Source organism: Pararge aegeria, chromosome 8, assembly GCF_905163445.1.
Source record: "Pararge aegeria chromosome 8, ilParAegt1.1, whole genome shotgun sequence".
Lineage (NCBI taxonomy): Eukaryota > Metazoa > Arthropoda > Insecta > Lepidoptera > Nymphalidae > Pararge > Pararge aegeria.
Window position 1 is genome coordinate 18,450,850 of NC_053187.1, and position 19,885 is coordinate 18,470,734.

The 19,885-nt window shown below is 36.5% G+C and overlaps 1 protein-coding gene across 1 annotated transcript; it reads left to right on the forward strand.

Moving 5' to 3' along the window:
- The first annotated feature begins 1,721 nt into the window (after positions 1–1,721).
- On the forward strand, positions 1,722–19,002 carry LOC120625534 (elongation of very long chain fatty acids protein 7-like). The gene is made up of 6 exons (XM_039892580.1): positions 1,722–1,902; positions 3,061–3,251; positions 4,166–4,309; positions 10,858–10,963; positions 12,685–12,821; positions 18,691–19,002. The coding sequence occupies exons 1-6, from the start codon at positions 1,842–1,844 to the stop codon at positions 19,000–19,002; spliced, it is 951 nt and encodes a 316-aa protein (XP_039748514.1). The 5' UTR covers positions 1,722–1,841.
- The last annotated feature ends 883 nt before the right edge of the window (positions 19,003–19,885 follow it).

Sequence of the window (19,885 nt, forward strand, 5' to 3'; positions counted from 1 at the left end):
TGAATAAACAAGTGCATGAGTGTCTGCGCAAACACAGTCCAACACTTGTTCTCGTAGTCCAATGGGATGCCAGATCCGAGACAACCGGAAACCGATCAGGCGCATGATCGACAACGTGCTCTTTGAGGCACGGGGGTGAATTAGAACCGGGCTGGCATAAAAAATAAACTTGAGATGACAGTAAAATTTTGTCCTACTCTTCTCCTTCTTTATGTCCTTACACATAGTTTAAAGACTACTTTTTCAGCCAGAACTATCCCAAACTGCAGACTCAAGCGTGATCCAAGATAAATTGTTAGCCTTTATTTTTTCTTCCAGAGACCGCTACCCGTTGCTTTTATCCTGCAACGCCTTCATTTCCCTCCATCTAAGCTATCATTACAATGCTTGTTGTTTGACACCAGATGTTGGGCGTAAAGCGTGGCCTATCCAGTTCCACTTCCTACGACGAATTTAGTCAAGAGTAGTAGTTTCCTTGGCAAAGGCCCAGAGTTTTGGAATTTGTTTAAGGTCAAAATGTACCGAACATGATTCACACCACTTGTTAATGTAGACTTTCAGATTATTGACTAGCGGTTGGGTAGCGTGTTTCCAAATTCATAGCTGTTTAGGAGGACACTCCTACCAAAGTGAAAGTCAAAAATATATAATTTTGAGACGTGCATTACATGAGAAGTACACGGTAGTGAGATAATGGCGATAACCATATTCGTAAAATTAAAACTAAAGCGAGAAGGAGGGTTCAAAACGCGTCCTGGTCTACGAAGAAGTACTATATCAAACTTGGCCGGGTGTTTTTTTTGTTTTCACCATCTCTCATTTAAAATCATTAGAAGAGGAACCTGGTTAGAGCAATAACTCACACTCAAGCTTTTTTATCGATTATTTATTTATTTATTTACATGCATCCATGCCTTAACATAGTCATGAGGCGCTGTCAGGGCGTAGCATTAAGCAACAGTTTGACCCTTAAATTCATCATCGTCATCATCATCATCTATCCCTACTTAACTATGTACACATATCCTTGAAAGTGTTAGAAGTAATATAGGATACTTTATATCCCGACATTAAGCTCGGTTCCTTTGGGGATGAAAGTGTTTGACGATTTTACACCATAACTCCGACATATTATAACCGATTTAAATAATTATTTTTGTACTATAGGGGTTATAATATGTGTTTAATTTTGCCCAAACTTTGTGTAGATCTTATGAATGTGGTTGGAAATACAGGACAGAACTCCTCAGCCGACAGCAGCAAACAGCTCATTTAAGGCTTAGCGATACTGAATACTTTAATTATTTTTAGAACTACAACTAAGTTTAATGCCACATCAAAAAACAAAATTAAACAGCAACAACAGACAAAGTCGCGGGCAACAGCTAGTATTAAATAATTGCACAGCCAGTTTAGTCATTAAAAGATGTTAAAAATTACTGTGAGATTACGTAGTCCTTTATACTGCAATATGACTTATCTATAAGCTTACGAACGTAACTGTTACTTGTTACGTTAAAACTTAAGTATTCTATTAGCGCCAACACAAAAAGGAAACACTTCTTAGAATAAATAAATTTACATATGCGTTTAAACTTGAATATGTCATAGAAAGGAATTTGTGACATAAATAATAGAAATGCAAATATATCGTATATTTTGAACCCTTCACTTGATCTTTACTGTTTAGTTTCCATTTAGTTTTATACAGCGATGGTTTACTTTTATTTCGAGAAATTAGTAGATGATCGAAATAAGATTGAGTGAAAATTAGCAACGCAAACTATTAAATAATTACATATTTTTAGTTTAATATCGGTGTTTATAATTTAACATAAAAAATGGTGGAGATTATTAGAAAAGCCATATATTTCTACCAGCTTGTCTTCGATGAATGGGCAGGTAATTTATTATATTCTTAAATTTTATTCACGAGCTGAATATATTTTCAACCTTGCCGTTCCGTGTCTTGTGGTGATGTCAGTTCAGAATACAATTGTCACCACGAGGTGACTAAGGGAATTTAAAGAAGAACATGCAGCAGCTTCCTCTGTGCTATTTCTACCATCTAAGACTAGCGGGACAATTTGGTAATTTATAATTTTTTAATGGTCGGGTAGATGTTTCGGCCTTGGCCAGTAACAGTACTGAAACGAACACGCCGCCAAGCGATTGAGCGTTCCGTTACGATATCGCATAAATCCAGATTACTTATGGATTAATATAACTGCCAGATCCCTAACAGGTAAGCTTCTTACCATCTTAGTTTGTGACAAGGTGAGATTGCAGTGCAGGGCTAACTTGCTAGGGAATTAAAAAAATGGTGCTATTTTTTTAAATTCGATAGCAATATAAGATTGCTTATCATTATATTAACCCTTTATCGGCCTACTACAATGCAAGGGTCTCCTCCCACGATGAGAAGTTGTTAGGGCCGCCGTCCCCCACGCTGGCCCATTGTGGATTTGTGGACTTGACACACCTTTGACAGTGGCGTGCATTGCTTATATGCAAATAAGCAGTGCATACCCTACCCTCAGAGTCTTACAGAGCCTTCAGATAGGAACATTAAAGTTTTGTAGTAATAAATACGCTAAAAAAATATACGAAAGCGCCATCTGGTTGTGAGCGGCCACACTTCTAAGTCAAGGTATATACTTTTATTCAATTTGCATTAGATAAACGATAGTATTAAATCAACCAAAAATCACTTTTGGTGAAGCAATTTCACTAAAAGATAATATCGGTATCTCAATTTTAATTTTACTTTATGTTTGAGCTAAACACATTGTGCATACCCTGGGTCCAAGGGCTATGCACGCCACTGACCTTTGAGAACATTGTGGAGAACTCTCAGGTATGTAGGTTTCCTCACGATGTATTCCTTCACCGCTGAAACAAGTGACATTTTAATTGCTTAAAACGCACGTAACTTAGAAAAGTTAAAGGGATTCGAAAGCCACTTGGCTATTACCGCTCACTCTCAAATAATAACACCTTTATTGGTAAGACTAATTAACAAGATCTTGAGTCCTAGTTTAAGATATTTTTCCGTTTCAGATCCTAATACAAAATCGTGGCTTTTCGTAGCGAAACCATACCAGGGGCTCACCATTTTGGCTTTATACTTGATGTTCGTGTTAAAATGGGGCCCGAATTTCATGAAGAATCGAAAGCCAATGAATTTGGAGAAAGTAATGATTGTGTATAACGCTGTGCAAGTCATTTGCTGCACACATGTATTTCTTGTAGTAAGTTCGTCAAATAATTATACTTACTGACGTACTCTATGAAATTGAAGATTTCTTTGACTGGTAGAACTATTAATTTTTAAGGTTAAGAAGACTAAACTTGTTCCCCCGTCCCCGTTCTACCACAGAACAGCGAAACGCCTTGAGCGGTGTCATCCTTATGCGGTTGATATTATTACGTATCAGAAACATGGAAACGTTTTTATCCATGTTTCTGATACGTACTGCTAGGATGTGGAATGCCCTCCTGGCAACTGTGTTTCCCACCACGTATAACTTGGGTACTTTCAAGGCAAAAGTGAATAGGCTTTTTCTAAGCAAACGTGCTCCAACCCAGGCCTAATCATTGTTTTCTAACCGATATGATGGTTGTCGTTAATTTAAAAAATACAAATGATATATATCAAAATATCGCCTCTCTTAAATGTTGGGTCGAAAGCATCTAATATTGTTCTACAGGGTTTAGCTGACAGACATGTGGCCGCTTGTTTCCAGCAGCTCCCAGCGACTCGTCTGATGTCGTCAGTCCACCTCGTTTAGAATCGACAAACGCTGCGTTAACTAGAGCGGGGTCGCCATTCCAATACCTTGGGACCCCAACGTTCATCGGTTCTCCGAGCTATGTGCGCCATCCATGTCCACATCAGCTTTGCGACTCGTTGGGCTATATCGGTAACTCTAGTTCTTCTACGGATCTCCTCATTTCTCATTTTATCACGTAGATATACTCCTAACTTAGCTCTTTCTATCGCCCGCTGAGTGTTTCTGAGCCTTTTTACATTTAAGAAACGTAAATCATCACTCACTGTACGAAGAAACAATGCAACAACAACAACATTGCAACAACAACAACAACAATTCAACAACAACAATAAATAACAATACAATAAAATAATACTGCTGGAAAATTACAGGGCATTACTATAGGTTGGGGATGGGGTCAGGGATACAGATGGGTGTGCGAACCTGTGGACTACTCAAACTCGGAGCACGCTAAGCTAGTAAGGAAGACCGTCTATATTTATTATCTACTAAAGATTGCAGATCTCGCGGATACTGTAAGTATTACCTATGGATACATTTTCTTACACATTTTTTTTTAGTAATAATCGAATGTAAATGGAAAACTATCGCTCTTAAACAGAAAAACAATTCTCTGGGCATGCAAGGAATACGCTCAACGTGCCGCGCTCTCTGTCCATCACCCTGAGGCGTAGGCCCTCATGTGCCTGTAACTATACCGGCCACAACGTTCTTCAGATCAGAAGTGTGTATGAACTCTGTCGGAAAAACCACAACTATTACTAGAATCGTTCAGAAATATACATAGCAAAATAATAATTTACTGTCTCTGTGAAACAAGTTACGCTTTGATTAAGCCATTGCCATAGTTTTTTACTGAAAAACATAAAATATATACATACATGCAAAATTAGAATCAAGTGACTTATGTCACTTATTTAACCTATTATAAAGGTACGCGTCGCGTAGCGTAGGAACTATGTGCGTATCGGTCTTTTACCTTTAATAGGGTTGTCATAAGTAAACACTTAAAATGTTTTGAATTATACAATGGAAAAGTAAATATGCTTCTTTGGATTTAATATTTTTACAGGCTAATTCCTTATGAAATATACTTATGCACCCTTCAACAGTATTTCGTAATTCAATAACACGTTGTATACTTGCCGAAGATAATTGAGATCGTCGTTCTGGTTGAGCTGAACATAGGAAATACAGACAATCAAACAATCCAGCATTCATAATATTAGTGTCGATATAATGGTTTAAATGCTAGGCGTAGCATGCGCATTAATTGGTTGTAAAAAAAACCTTCATTATTATCAAACTATAACAGGTCCACTGCAGGGCACGGGTCTTTCTTAGAGTTAGGGCTTAGGGCTTAAAGATTTCACCAACCAATGTTTGTTACTTTAGCGACCCGTTAAGTGCTTTAACGGACTGTTGGTAAAAACGAGTGTCCCACCACGCGCCAACAAGTGATTGTCTTTCACGACGGGCCGTTAAAGTTAATTGCTGGTGTATCGGTCCGTTAAATATAACTAAAATAAAAATAAAATAAGAAGCCTTTATTCTACTACCAATTATTACATTATTACATTTTTCTTTTATAAAATTTTTACTAAGTAATCATTATTACAAACTTGAATTTATTTGATAAAAATTATATAAAGTTAATTTTGTTATGTCTTTTCTTAGGTCTAATTAGGTAGAAGTCGCCTCATCGTAGGCCTCCCCCAAGTTTTTCCAAAGATCCCGATCCCTACACTTAGTCATCCAGTCTGTGCCAATTTTCTGCACAAATCATCTCCACCTTTTCTTTTGACGACCTTTTTTCCTTTTCTTGTCTCTAGGTATCCATGTAGTTAGTCGTTTAGCCCACCTTGAGTCATCCATTCTACAAACGTGACCAGCCCATTTCCATTTCAGTAGCCTAACTCTTTTATATTATACATATATTTTTGTTCTCTTTCTAATATTTCTTGTGCTCACTCGATCCTTTATTCTAATTACTAGTATACTCCTTTCCATCTTCCTATTCTGCCGTTAAATATATAGACTATTAAATACAGACGATTAATGCCCATTTATTTATGACGATAGACACAATTTTTGAAAAAAAAATTTGGAATATACCTATTGATAAAAACGACATATATCGCGATTTTTTAAGTACATCGACCCACCATGCTTTTTCAAAGCAGTTTGATGGTCTTTACCGATTGATTGATTTATCGAGAGTAATATGAGAGTGTTTCTTTTGCCTGGTGCTTGATTTATTGATGGTCTGTCTAATGTATGTCATAAAACATAAATTATGTTAACTTCCCTGTTGTTTTTAATGCCCCGCTGGATGCCTTGTTGCGAGTTGAAATTGGTCCTTAGCAGGGTTAAGATTGTATTCCACCACACTGCTGGTCAAATGGAAGGATTCTCAGGCTTACAGGTTTCCTCAGGATGTTTTCCTCCATCTTTAATGCAACCGATATTTAATTGCTAGAAGGCACATTACTCTAAAAAGTCAAAAGTGCGTGCCGGATCTCGAACTCGGTCACCCCGCATTGGAAAACAAAGTCCTCACCACTAGACTATCTCGCTACAATGTATTAACTAGAATATTGTTACCTGCAAAAGTGAATAATTGACTTAGTTAAATTAAGAATGTCAATTGGAATTCATAGTAAATGATTAATTTTATATAACGGAGAACCGGCAGTAGTTTCTCAGTGCTACTACTGCAATCTACTGCGATCGCCAACCCGTCGGCCCAGCGTGGTTATTATGGGCAAATCCTCCCATTGACTGTCCAATCCTTCCATTACAGGCTATTGATGAATTAATTTTAACATTTGCTTATTACCTTAAAACTGCGTCATTCACTAACCGATTAAAAAAAAACCTGTTTTCATTCGGTCAAAAAAAAAGAGTTATTTTTAGGTCGGTATCAAAAATTTAAATACTATTGTATAGTAGCAAAAAAGGTCATCATGTCAACCAATGGACGTCCGCTGCTGAACATAGGTATTCTTTTGTTTGAGTTCCAAATACCACAGTCTTGTGCCGCGTGGGACCAGTGGCTCCCTGCGGCTCATTTGATGTCATTACCACCTTGGGACTCCAACGTCCATCGGTTCTCCGAGCTATGTGCCCCGCCTACTGACACTTTGACGGCCCATTGGCGCAGTTTGCAGTGACCCTGCTTTCTGAATCAAAGGCCGTGGGTTCAATTCCGATTCCGAACGATGTTAATTATGCAGATTTAAAAACTAAGTGGAGAATTATTAACAAAGAGTTAAATATTACTAAAAGTCAAATTATTTACAATTATTGCGCGTGATTTTTGAGGTTTTGTATTGCATGTAGTTGTTTGTAGCCTTTAAATTTTTTAAACTTGCGATAACTTCAAATGTCCGATTGGAATTAATTAATAAATATTATTTTTACTGCTATTTAGTACCCTTTTTTGTAGGTAATAATGAGTACTTTAATTATTACATAATTTGTATGTACAATCAATAGTTTTCTCAGCGCATGCCTCGTAATTTATATTATTTTAATTGTTAATACACTTTATTTGCACACAACAAAAAGAAAAAGACATGGACAGGAAAATAATATACTTAAAAAGTTGGATACCAAAGGCGGCTTATCACTTAGTAGTGATCTCTCCCAGTCCTTAGAATTTTATGGGAATTATGTTACTACTTTGGGTTGCATCAATGCAATTTTCTTATCTCCAATCTATATGACGGCCGACTGGCGCAGTGGGCAGCGAACCTGCTTTCTGAGTAGTGGCCGTGGGTTCGATTCCCACAACTGGAAAATGTTCGTGTGATGAACTTGAATGTTTTTCAGTGTCTGGGTGTTTATCTGAATATTATAAGTAATTCTGTGTATTATATTCATAGAAATATTCATCAGCTATCTTAGTACCCATAACACTAGCTACGCTTACTTGGGGCTAGATGGCGATGTGTGTAATATCGTAGTATATTTATTTATTATTTATTATATTATTTATTATATATATTGTATGCACTTATAATAAAACTGTAACTGGAAGATTTCTGAACATTTAATATATTTTGAAAATTTTGACCGGGGAATTGTTTGTAATCGATAGTAAGACCAAAACAGATTATTGTTTTTAATTTTTGTCTGTCTGTCCGGGCATCACGTGTAAAAAAAATTTAATAAAGTAGTAGCTGGTATTTCGGATCAACATATAGGATACTTTTTATCCCGATTAACAATAAGTTTCCTCCGGGAAATGGGGTGAAATTTTTTACCTATTTTACTTTATAGCTCCGTTAAATTTGAACCGATTTTAATAATTCTTTTTGTTTGAAAGTGTATACTATCAATCATGTATTGTCTAATTTTAATAAAGATCTGATAAATATTGTCGGAGATAAAGGACTTAACTCTTCACAGATTCAACAGCAAGTCGCAAGGTATATGGGACAGCATGCGTACCATCCTACTAATATTATTAATGCGATAGTTTATCAGGATGGATGATTAATCGTTATCCAAACTAATAGTTTTATAATTAAAATTCATTATGTACCTGCAAATTCCTCTTTTAATTATTCAAATTGGATCGTTTAGAAGTTACGACGGGTATAGAAATGCTCAAAGCAAGAAAATTGCCAAGGGCCGCCCGGCCGCGTATTATATAGATTGGAAATAAAACTGGAACCGGTAGGTGGCGTTGCAATTAGGTTCTTGGTTTTTTCAAGATTAAAATACCGATAAAAACAGATTTGATTCAGATGAAGTTGCGCGGGTCAGCTATTTTTTTATAAATTGATAATTTTGTTTATACTGGCGGCCCTCAATATATAAATTTAAACCTAATATAAAATTAAACAAAATACGTTGCTTAACTTCGCCACACCTCTCATAAATGAGTTGAAGAAGAATTTAGACCGTTCGTATGATATGCAAACAACAGCTAACTCGTAAATGGATTTTCGTCGGAGTACGCCCGACTAGATTCGTAGAGAACTTTAGTCCGTTTAGAATCAATTCAATTATTTGATATACTGCACTGCGCCAAATTGCAACCGATTTCCGCACAGCTAACACTTTTCAAAGCAAATCTTTATTATTCAGCTGAGATACAAAATGTTTTCCTAGCTAGATTTCAGACTTCAGTGTATCGTTAATTCATATTCAAATTGAACTCATATTAATTTTTTCCATTAATTTACACAATATGCCCTACCGCGTCGACTTAGCTGCCTGCGCTTTTACTACATTTGATCGGTTCCTCAACTCAACCATTTTAAAAAAAAAAACAATCATAATATGCGCCAATCATATTCGACGTGTTCCAGAGACTAGCACGTTCATATAATTCATAATCAAAAAATAAACTTACATTACAGTATGATACTAATTTAAAAAAAGAATCCTGGATTCGAATTGTGTTCCTAAAGTTTAATCTTAAAATTAACTGACTCTTTGGCCTAGGAGTGACCATCCATCCGTCGATTCGAGCCAATTAATTGCGTTTTTCTGTCATGTAATTCTTTAAATTACAATATAATTGGTCTCGTACTGACGTGCTGTCAATGTCGTCAAAAAAGTGGTTGTGCCAGTCTCTTGAGAGCACATCAGGTATGCTCATAATGTTATTTACAAGGAGTCGCTATGGTTGGATACGGCCAGGAGGAATATATATAATTCTTAGTACCAGTCGGGAGTTTGGAAATTAGCGGTCAACCCCGTGCTCCGGAGAGAAGGTTAAATTTTCCGTTCTGCGCCAGATCTCTTTCCAGTGGTGTCGGATCTGCCTTTCCATCGGACTCTGCCAGTGAAGAAATAGAAAGAAAGAAAAAATATTTTTTTACATTGCGCCACACATTACAATATTCACCACACCACATATGTTATGTGTGGCACAACCTAGAAAAAAGGTGCCAGCCCAGCATTGTGCTGCATGCGCCAATGGGAGCATACAGCGGTGATTCTCAGTTGGCACCTTGTACCAGGTAACACCACGGAAATACGTAGCCATCCACTGACTACATTTAAATATTTTAATTTAATAATAAACTAAGCAAAAGTTATATACTTACTCATATACTCTGGATGAGATGTTTCGTACGGCGCAGCAATCGAGAACCGAACACAATATACGCGTAGTTTAGTTTAGACAGCACCAAAGCCTCTACAAGCTGTAAGCGCACTTCTACTGAAAGATACTAACGGACCTCATAGAGGATCTTTAGTCTGTAGAAACAATTGCGAACTAGAGATTGCATCTATGTTGGCGCACACAGTTGGACATTATAATATCGCCCACGTAGTTGGAAAATCTTTCCAGAGATTGACAAACGTGGCCGTCAGCAGTGGCGTGCACAGGGTTTTCGACTAGGGTATGCATAAAGCAGGAAGATGACATAAAATGAAAAAATTCTCCTTTCAATACGAGTTATAAAAAATAATTTGGGACTTTTGTGCATGTATGAAGTGCACACCACTGGCCGTCAGTCAGGGAAACTGTTGTCTGTGCTGTCTGTGTTCCAAAAGTTATATACATTTTAAGGGGGCGCGCTAGGTTTGATTGAATTAACACGCGCAAAGACTTCAAGACAATCAGAAGTATAACATTTAAATATAACAAGAAGAGTACATGACACAGCAAATTAAAGACGTCACGAAATAATAATATAAAAGAAGGTGCGCACATAAAAAGTCTAATGATAGGTAGAATGCGCATACAGTCTGGTCGCGCGGAAGGTTTGGTCTGCACTCCAGCGCCCGGCGCGTAGGCGACGATCGCGGTGGGAAATTCGCCGCGCCGGCGCAAACTGCCGGCCGCGCGACCTAGTTTATTTTCGCATACGCTTTCGCCCGGGTATGCTTGTGGATTAAATTTTGTGTGTAAATTATTATATATTTATGTTATGTGGATGAGTTGGTGTGAATGTGTACGTAGTGTGATGTATGTAATACGAATACTTATAATAACTATGATATATATTATTAAAGTGTATTGCGGTGTGTGAATAAATAAATAAAATAAACTGATATATATGTGTTGCCTACACATTTATTCTGCTTGCAATTTCAGATATTCTTCGTACTTCGCAAAAAGACCAACCAACTGACATTCTTACATATCTACCACCACACTGGCATGGTCATGATCATTTGGGGGGCCACAACTTACCTTGCAGGTTAGCACCACCACCATGTTTATCTCTGCCGCTAAACAGCATTGATGCAGCACTTTATTCCGGCCTGATTGGCGTGGTTGCCGGAGTTATTACAGGCACGAGACTTAAAAACCACGCCTCGGGTTGCTGGACACACGACGAAACTTTGCATGACGTGTAAACAGAGTCACAATTCGCAGGGTATGTAGACAACACCCCAAAAATACAGATCAAAGCGGCGAGTATTATCAAGTGAATCGGAATCCCTACATGACGGCGTTAACTGTGCGATTAAGACGCAAAAGTAGCTTGTGCAAAAGCGCGAGGGAAATATAAATAGGGTTAAAATTTAAATTAATTAAGAATAATGTTTTGTTTTACACAGATTATCTTATTTACTAATAATAAAACTGAAGAGTTTGTTTGCCTGTTAACTTAAACGCGGTGATCTTAGGAACTACTGGGCCACGCTACGCTATACGCTAAGACCAGTAAGAGCATAGCACCAATGAAAAATGTCACAGAGGTGTTGCCCTTTAAAAAGCCCGCGACAGAATATGTGTATCTTTTAAGGTTGACTTATACGCGGACAAAGTCGGAAGGGACCGCTAGTAATATTATAAATACATAGCGAATTTCGCATGGATTTGCGAATTCTAAGTTGGTTATTTGTATAAATCAACGGACAGCTCTTTTCTGTAATATTAATATAGTAGCCATATCCGCCGCTTTGCCCCATAGCAAGATCCCGTAGAACATAACACTAAGAAAGCACGCAAAATAGATAAGCTTAGCAGTATCAACGTCTGTAAGCTGTCTAATTTTCCTGAGTACATACAAAATAATAATGTCACAAATACTGGACAAAGTCTTATAACAAATAAAGGACAAAGTCTATAAATAACAAACACAGCACAAATTCTAAATCTTCCCTGTAAATAAGGATAGGACTTCTAAAATCTGTCTGTTCTTCCACTAATTTCACGACGGACTTTTTGTATAACAAGAAGGTGAACTACATCATTTACTGGCTGAGAATGTTCTGACAGGAAAATCCATTACGTTATCATTTTTGGCGAGAACCGGAACCCAGTTCCAGGACCATGTGTTCCATAATTGGACATTTACCATACAGTCTAATGCGGTTAACATGCAAACTACATCACATTTGAATGCTATAGAAGCTAGATAAAAAGTAAATAAAACTTTTATTTTATGCCATTTATACCCTTTGTTTACATACGACTACCTTAAAAAATAAAATAAAAATATAAACACAAAGGCGGCATTCTTAGGTATTATAAGATACTAGCGGACCCGCGCGACTTCGTCCGCGAATGAGCCGACTTAAAAAAATATTCGCGGACCGTTTTATAGAACTTTAAAGAAATAACAATTCCGACAATTCCGATATACTTACTACATACTTCCGTCGTTTGGCGTAACGTTTACCGTTCACGCATCGCACGCATCAGAATCTCTCAAAAAAGATATTTTTTGCCATTTTTTCCCTAGATTCCAATATAAATGAAGATTGAGAGATTCCAATTATATATATACAAGATTTGCTCGTTTAAAGATAAAAGATTAAGGGTGGAAAGAAGAAGACGGAAAAGAGAAAGAGAGAGTCAAAGTGCGTCCCAAGATAGATATTAAGTCCCATTATTAGGTACTAGGACCTCAGCATTAAAAAGCGTCGCTAATGCTCGGTCAAATATATAATGCTATACTTATATTTCCAGGCGGCCATGGATCTTTGGTTGGAGTTATCAACTCATTCGTGCACTGTGTGATGTATTCCTACTACTTACTAACAGTTGCCTACCCAGCGGTCAAGCAGAGTGTGACTTTAAAGAAGTTCGTCACACAAATACAAATTGTAAGTGTTATTTGAGTTTGAAAAACCAGCCTTTTATGGATCTATTCATTAAAGGAAATCGTAAAGTAATTAGGACTTAGGTCTCACTCCCAGCACGCACCGCTCTATCTCCGAGTTATTTAGCAATTTAAATCACTAGAATATATAGTATTTATAGTATATATAGTATATATACTATAAATATATAGTATTTATAGTATATATACTATATAATAATAATAATAATAATATCTTTATTTTATCAAAATAAACGTATACATTTCATGAGTGTGAAGCCCTGTCTCCTGCGGTAGTTAAAACTGTGTTACAGGAGACAGTGTCTTCCCTATATCTATGGTCTTATTAACAAACGTTTGACAATTTACAGGGAAAATTATATAAAGGAAAGGAAAGAAATAAATAAATGAAAAAAAAATAAAATAAAAGAGAATTATGTAAATTTTTGAGGCGGGTGCTTAGGTAGGTACATTTGATTTGTTTGTGGCTGTGCGCGTGTTTGTATGCGTGTGTGTGAGCGTGTTTGTATGCGTGTGTGTGTGCGTGTTTATATGCGTGTGTGTGCGTGTGTGTTTGTGTTTAATTTGTAATTTGTTTTATTTAAATTAGATATTCTTATGAAATATTTTCTCTGTACCCTCATAGTCGTAATCTTTTAGCCAAGATTTGATGTATGTCTTAATTTCTCTATTGGTCATGTCTTTTAAGGTACCTTTTTTTAAAAGGTTGTATAGGCAGGGTGCAAGGAAGTTATAGTGCTTACGTGCAAAACTACTTTTTATAATAGGAATTGGGCATCTATCAATTCTCTTTGAACAGGTGGGTAGAAAGGGAACCGTTTTGCTATGGTATCTTCGCAATGTTTGAAATATATACAATTTCCTTACTGACAGCACATCACATTTTTCATATAAGCGAGTCGTAGGAAAGGTAAATGGATAGCACATAATAACTTTAAGTAAAGCGCGTTGAGCCCGCTCAACCTCCAGCATTAAAGTTTTAGAGGCACAACCCCATGCGCAGATACAGTAACTAAGAATACATTCACCGAGGGTTTTATAAAGTTTAATTAGCATATCAGTATTGCAAACGGTACGTAAGGTTTTAAATATGTATATGAGTCTCCTAATACGCATACTGGTGTTAGATATATGTGAAGCCCAAGTCATGTTGTCGTCAATTGTTACGCCAAGGTATTTAACTGTGTTCGCTTGCATTAATGAACTGCAATCACAAGGAACGTTCAGAGTCTGATTACATGGGTAGCAATGTGCTCGTATTCCAAAGTCAGTTTGGGGTCTTCCACTTTTTGTTTTGCTGAAGCATAGATATTTAGTTTTACCAGTGTTGAGTGCAAGGAGACTATGTTCTAACCATGAAATAATAATTCTAAGACCCGCATCAGCATGTCTATTAACCTCTTCCCACGTAGAGCCATGAAACAAGAGAACTGTATCATCAGCGAACATTATAATATCACAATTACTAATTTGTTTATTACACAGTTCGTTAATGTAAATTAGAAACAGTGTAGGTCCTAAGGTGCTACCCTGTGGGACTCCATAGGAGCAATAATATGTATCGCTTATGGATCCTTCAACTCTCACTTGTTGAGTTCTATTGGTCAAGTAGTCTGAAAACCAATTATGTGACAAACCTCTTATTCCACAGCTCTCCAAACGAGACAGCAAAATTGAAATAGAAACAGTATCAAAGGCTTTCTGTATATCCAGGAATACGCCTACTACCTTTTTGTTTCGATCTAAATGTTGCGTGATGGAAGAAGTTAATTTTAACACAGCATCTTCGGTTGATTTATTTGTTCGAAATCCGTATTGATTTATTGAAAGCAGTTGGTTCTTTTCGAGATACAGCATTAACCTTTTGTTTACTAATTTTTCTAGAATCTTTGCCACAACTGGCAGAAGGGAGATAGGTCTATAATTAGATGGTACATTTTTATCACCTGTTTTAAAAATTGGAGTTACGATTGCCTTTTTAAATGGTTTGGGAAAGATGCCGGTACTAAGACTTTGGTTGCATAAATAAGCAATGGGATGCGCTAGTGAGCTGCCACATAGCTTGATGATGTCAGCAGTGATACTATCCCAACCTGGTGCACTATTACTCTTAAGACCAGATATTATGTTTTTAATTTCTAAATAATCTGTTAAGTATAGTGAGAATGAGTAACATGGGGAGACTGAAAGGTTAGCAGCCCTGTTTGCTAGATCAGATTCTGACATTTTTAGATTATTAATTATATTTCCAGCTACCTCACCTCCTACAGATGTAAAGTAGTTATTCACTTCGTTATGCGACTCTGCACATGTCGGTTTAGTTTTAAGTAGAGGATCGGAGGAAATTCTATTATTACTATAACACAGTTCTTTAATAATGTTCCAAGTTTTTAACATGTTGCCGTTACTACATGATAATTTCGATTTATAATAATTTATTTTTAGTGATTTTATAATTCTATTACATATGTTTCTGTACTTTAAGTACTTCGTTTTAAGCTCGAAATTGTTGGGTAAAGACTTATGTTGCCTATGCATCTTGTTTCGTTTCCGTATGCACCGCACAACACTGACTGTTATCCAAGGTTTGAGGGGCAGCTTATTACTAGGTACTTTCCTAGTGACTTTATTATTCTGGATCAGTTCTTGCAAAGTACAAATAAATGTTTCCGTTGTGGAATTGACGTCAGTTATTGTATATAGCTCATCCCAAGATATATCAATCAAGCACTTTATAATAGCATTTTTATTTGTAATCGATTTGTGGAGTTGTGTACTTTTTTTTATGAATTTTGGTATTTACAATATAAAGTAATATTGGCGAGTGATCAGTAAGCTGCTCAAATACCAAAGTCTGCCATTTTCCTATTGTTTTGACCATGAAGTGGTCTATGGAAGTGTTTATTCTAGTCGGTATATTTATACCTTGTTCTAGGCCATAGGATGCCATCAAATTTAGGTATTCGGACGGGTATCCTTTCACATTACAAGGCAAAATATCGATATTAACATCACCAGTAAGAATAATATTTTGTTTGAATTTTAAATTATGTATAATATTGTCCAAAGAATTTATGTAGTTAGTCGGGTTTGTAAAACAGGGAGGGCGGTATGTACATATAATTGAATAAAATTCACTAACCTCGAGTATTAAACAATTACCGTCTAATATAAATGGTTCGAATGCGTTTACCGCAAGATTATTCTTCACATAGGCAACAATCCCATCATTTTGATTAATACTATTTTTGGTGTAATATGAAGTATAATTATTAATTGTTGACGGATTAAAATATTTGTTAGTCCAACATTCGGTCAAAACAAGAATGTCTAGGGTCAGATTTAAACTACTGACAAAAGCTAAGAGTAAGTCTAGATTACTGTTTATGCTTCTGATATTTATAGTAAGTATAGCTAAAGTATTTGCGTCGTTTTGTTTGTAGTTTTTTAGAAACCGGGTGCAATACGATGGATCATCACAATATGAACAGAACGTCGTTAAGCTATTGTCAAGATCGAGTAGAATATGCTTTGAATCTATACTAGTCACTGTGAATTTAAAAAAAGTAGATTTGATCCAGAAATTTGAATCTGAGGGTAGTCAGATAATGTATCGCAAATAAAAACAGAGTACTCTTCCCAGTTAAACGACCTGTGGCTGGGTTGAACATTGCTTTGTACGTTTATGTAATCGATAAAGAACCTGTCGTAGAATTTGCGTAGGAACATTAACATGATTTTTTTTAGTAGGGTTATAATATTTTGAGGCGATATCTTGTATGGATAGTATAAAGTAGACGGATTTGTGTAGAGTGTATATGTGTATAAAAATTTTGTTAATGTAATCAAGAAATAGGTTCTATACATTAACAGCAAAAAAATATAGAAAACATGCAAAAACTTAATTAAAGTTAGATTAAAGATCCTTTTTTTACTTGAACATGGAGGACGACTAAATTTGAATTTATGTAGTCATTGACTGAGTAATATTTTCTCGAAATCATGTTCACTGTTTACAAGTATTTGTGGTGATCCTTCAGATCTTCTTAAATATACTTTACCGAAGGATGTCCAACAAAAAGTAAAGGCATTATTACGGCCAAATTCCCGGGCTTGGAAAAATAACTTCCGTGTCTTTTCTGTTAGGTTTTCCGAGATGTAGATGCGTTTCGGGGGCCCTTCGAAGTTTTGTTGTGTTAAATTTTTCTTTTGTGTTTTGTTGGTTATACTTTTTAAAACAGCTGATAAATTTATCTTTCATTGCAACAGTGGTAAAATCAGCTATTATCGGTTTTGTAGTGGATTTTGTATTAATTCTAAAAATATTCTTAATATCTGATGTTTGTACCGGTATATTCAAAGTACTACCAATTTTCAAGGTAATTTCAGTTAAAGCCACCTTAGATTCCTTCGGTTTCTGAGGAATATTTCTAATTTCCACACTTGTAATGCGGGTGTTTCGTTCAAGAGCCTCTATTTTATTTTCCAAGCCATTTATATTTTTTCTATAATCTTTTCTTTCCGCTTCTAAAAATGAAAGTCTTTCCAACATCTCATCGTATTTAAGAGACATAAATTCGACTGACTGTTTAATTTCTAAGTTTTGTTCCTTAAGTTCGTTTAAAGACTCTAGTAATGCCGAGAATTTTGTGTCTTGTTCGACTTGCCACCTTGTGATGAGAGCTTTAAACTCTTTGTTTGTCAAAATTACATCTTCTGTGTCTCGCAACCTGCGTCTGGAGCGCAACCCGGCGTTATTGGATGCAACAGACATATTTGTTTCATTATCCTGTGCTGCAGCTTTGACCGACTCCGAAGAGCCGTGCAGCGGATCTGAAGATGTGCTCAGACTGCGCTGCAGCGACATGATCTCGGCTGTTTAGAGCTGCAATGTTACCTGAATGCCAACTAAGCCGCCACAGTTTCGCCGCACGGGTACCAGGGTCTTATCACTCTACGCCTGCCGCAGTTGATGCCGTAGTGTGTTCAAGCGGTCTGTAGCCTTGGGAGGCGTGGTTTGCGTACTACGAGAATAGGCGGATAACTAGATGACGTCCGCGAACATCGTAGTTTATGACTCCTGAAGTATTATGCACTCCTAGTACTCGACGCAAATTTATGAAACTATAATTTTTGTATTTTAATTTATTTAAAGCAATTAAATACGATCTTTAAACACGACTGCTCGACAACGAGATCCGGGGGGAAGGGGGTATATATAGTATAAATACTATATATTAAGTAAGTATAAGTAATAAGTTTATCATCATCGTCATCACCATCACCACCATCATCCCATTACGGGCAGTAGCGTGCATAGAGGGTATACACAGGGTATACACAGGGTATACAGATGATATAAAATGAAGAAAATATCCAGTACGAGTTATAAATTCTTGAGGGTAGGTTTTTCATAACTCTTACAAAGCATATCCTTAAGTTTTTTTATAACTCGTACTGGAGATTTTCTTCATTTTATATCATCTGCATACCCTGAGCTTACCCTCTATGCACGCCACTGCAGAGCACGAGTCTCCTCCCACAAGGAGAAGAGGTTAAGGCCGTAGTCCACCACGCTGGCCCAGTGCGGATAGGTGGACTCCACACATCTTTGAGAACATTATGTAGATCTCTCAAGCATGCAGGTTTCTTCACGGTGTTTTCCTTCAACGTTGAAGCAAGTGACATTTTAATTACTTAAAATGCACATAACTTACAAAAGTTAGAGGGATTCAAACTCGGCCCCCGAAAGTGAAGTCTTGCTCTTACCCAATGCGCTATCACCGCTTGCTACTTATAAGTTACTTATAAGTTAATCGTTGCGGAAATAAAAAAAAATATATTTGTTTCAGCTCCAATTCTTGTTATGCACGGTTCACTTCAGCACAATATGTTTCAAGCGCGACTGCGATTATCCAAGATGGACGGCAGCAGTGTTCCTGCCACAAAATATGTTTATGCTCGTCCTATTCATGGACTTTTACATTAAAAACTACGTGAGAAAACCAAAGCAAAAGGATAAAAAAGCTGACCTCGAAGAAACAGAAGAATCCAGAATAATTGAAGGTGATCATATAATTCAGAAGAGATCAAATATTAACAGCGATATGCAGGGAAGTTTGCGGCATATAGACAACAGTCGGAGAAATGAGAAAAAGTGTTAAAGTACCATATATTTAGTTTATTATATAATTATATTTTCTGTTATATTAATTTTAATTGTTTTTATAATATAAAATGCTAGTGAGTTTTTTCGTTTGACTTTTTTTCATGTAAATTATGTGACTTAAACTTCGACACCTTGCAAAATGAACCATTGTATGTACATAATTCTTACCAATATTATAAATGCGAAAGTATGTTTGTTTTTTTGCCATTCCTTAACGACCTAGCAAAGTAACTAGTCGACTTGATTTTTGCCGTAGACTAACGTTACCATGGGCTACTTATGATCCAGGAAATCATCAAATTAGCAAGGGTGGTTTACAGTAACATTCTTATTATTACACCAAACATTACATCAAGGAAAACATCAAATTACCAAGGAGGGTTTACAAGAACATTCGTATTATAACACGAAACTTCTTCCTTCATTCACGACCTAGCAAAGCTACCATTGCACTTGATTTTGGCATTGACACGGAGATTGGCTACTATTGATCCAGAAAATCATCAAATTACCAAGGGTGTTTTACAGGAATATTCGTATTATTACACAAACACTTCATTCACGTTCTAGCAAAACCAATCAACATGATGTTTGGCATAAATGGTAGCATATCCCAATTTTGATCCAGGAAAACATGGAAAATACCAAGAGTACCAAGTTTCGTTTACAGGAACATTCGTATGTTTACAAGAAAAATCGGCCTTTGTTCACGTCTTTATTTTTGGGCTATAGATATTTGAAAGGACGGAGAGTAGCATAGGTTATTACATATTTAAATAAAAAGGATTTTGAGGGTATATAGTAAGGAATAGAGTAAGTCCTGCAAATCCTTCTTATTTTATTGCACGTGTACACACTAATTCTTAGCGAATACGTGA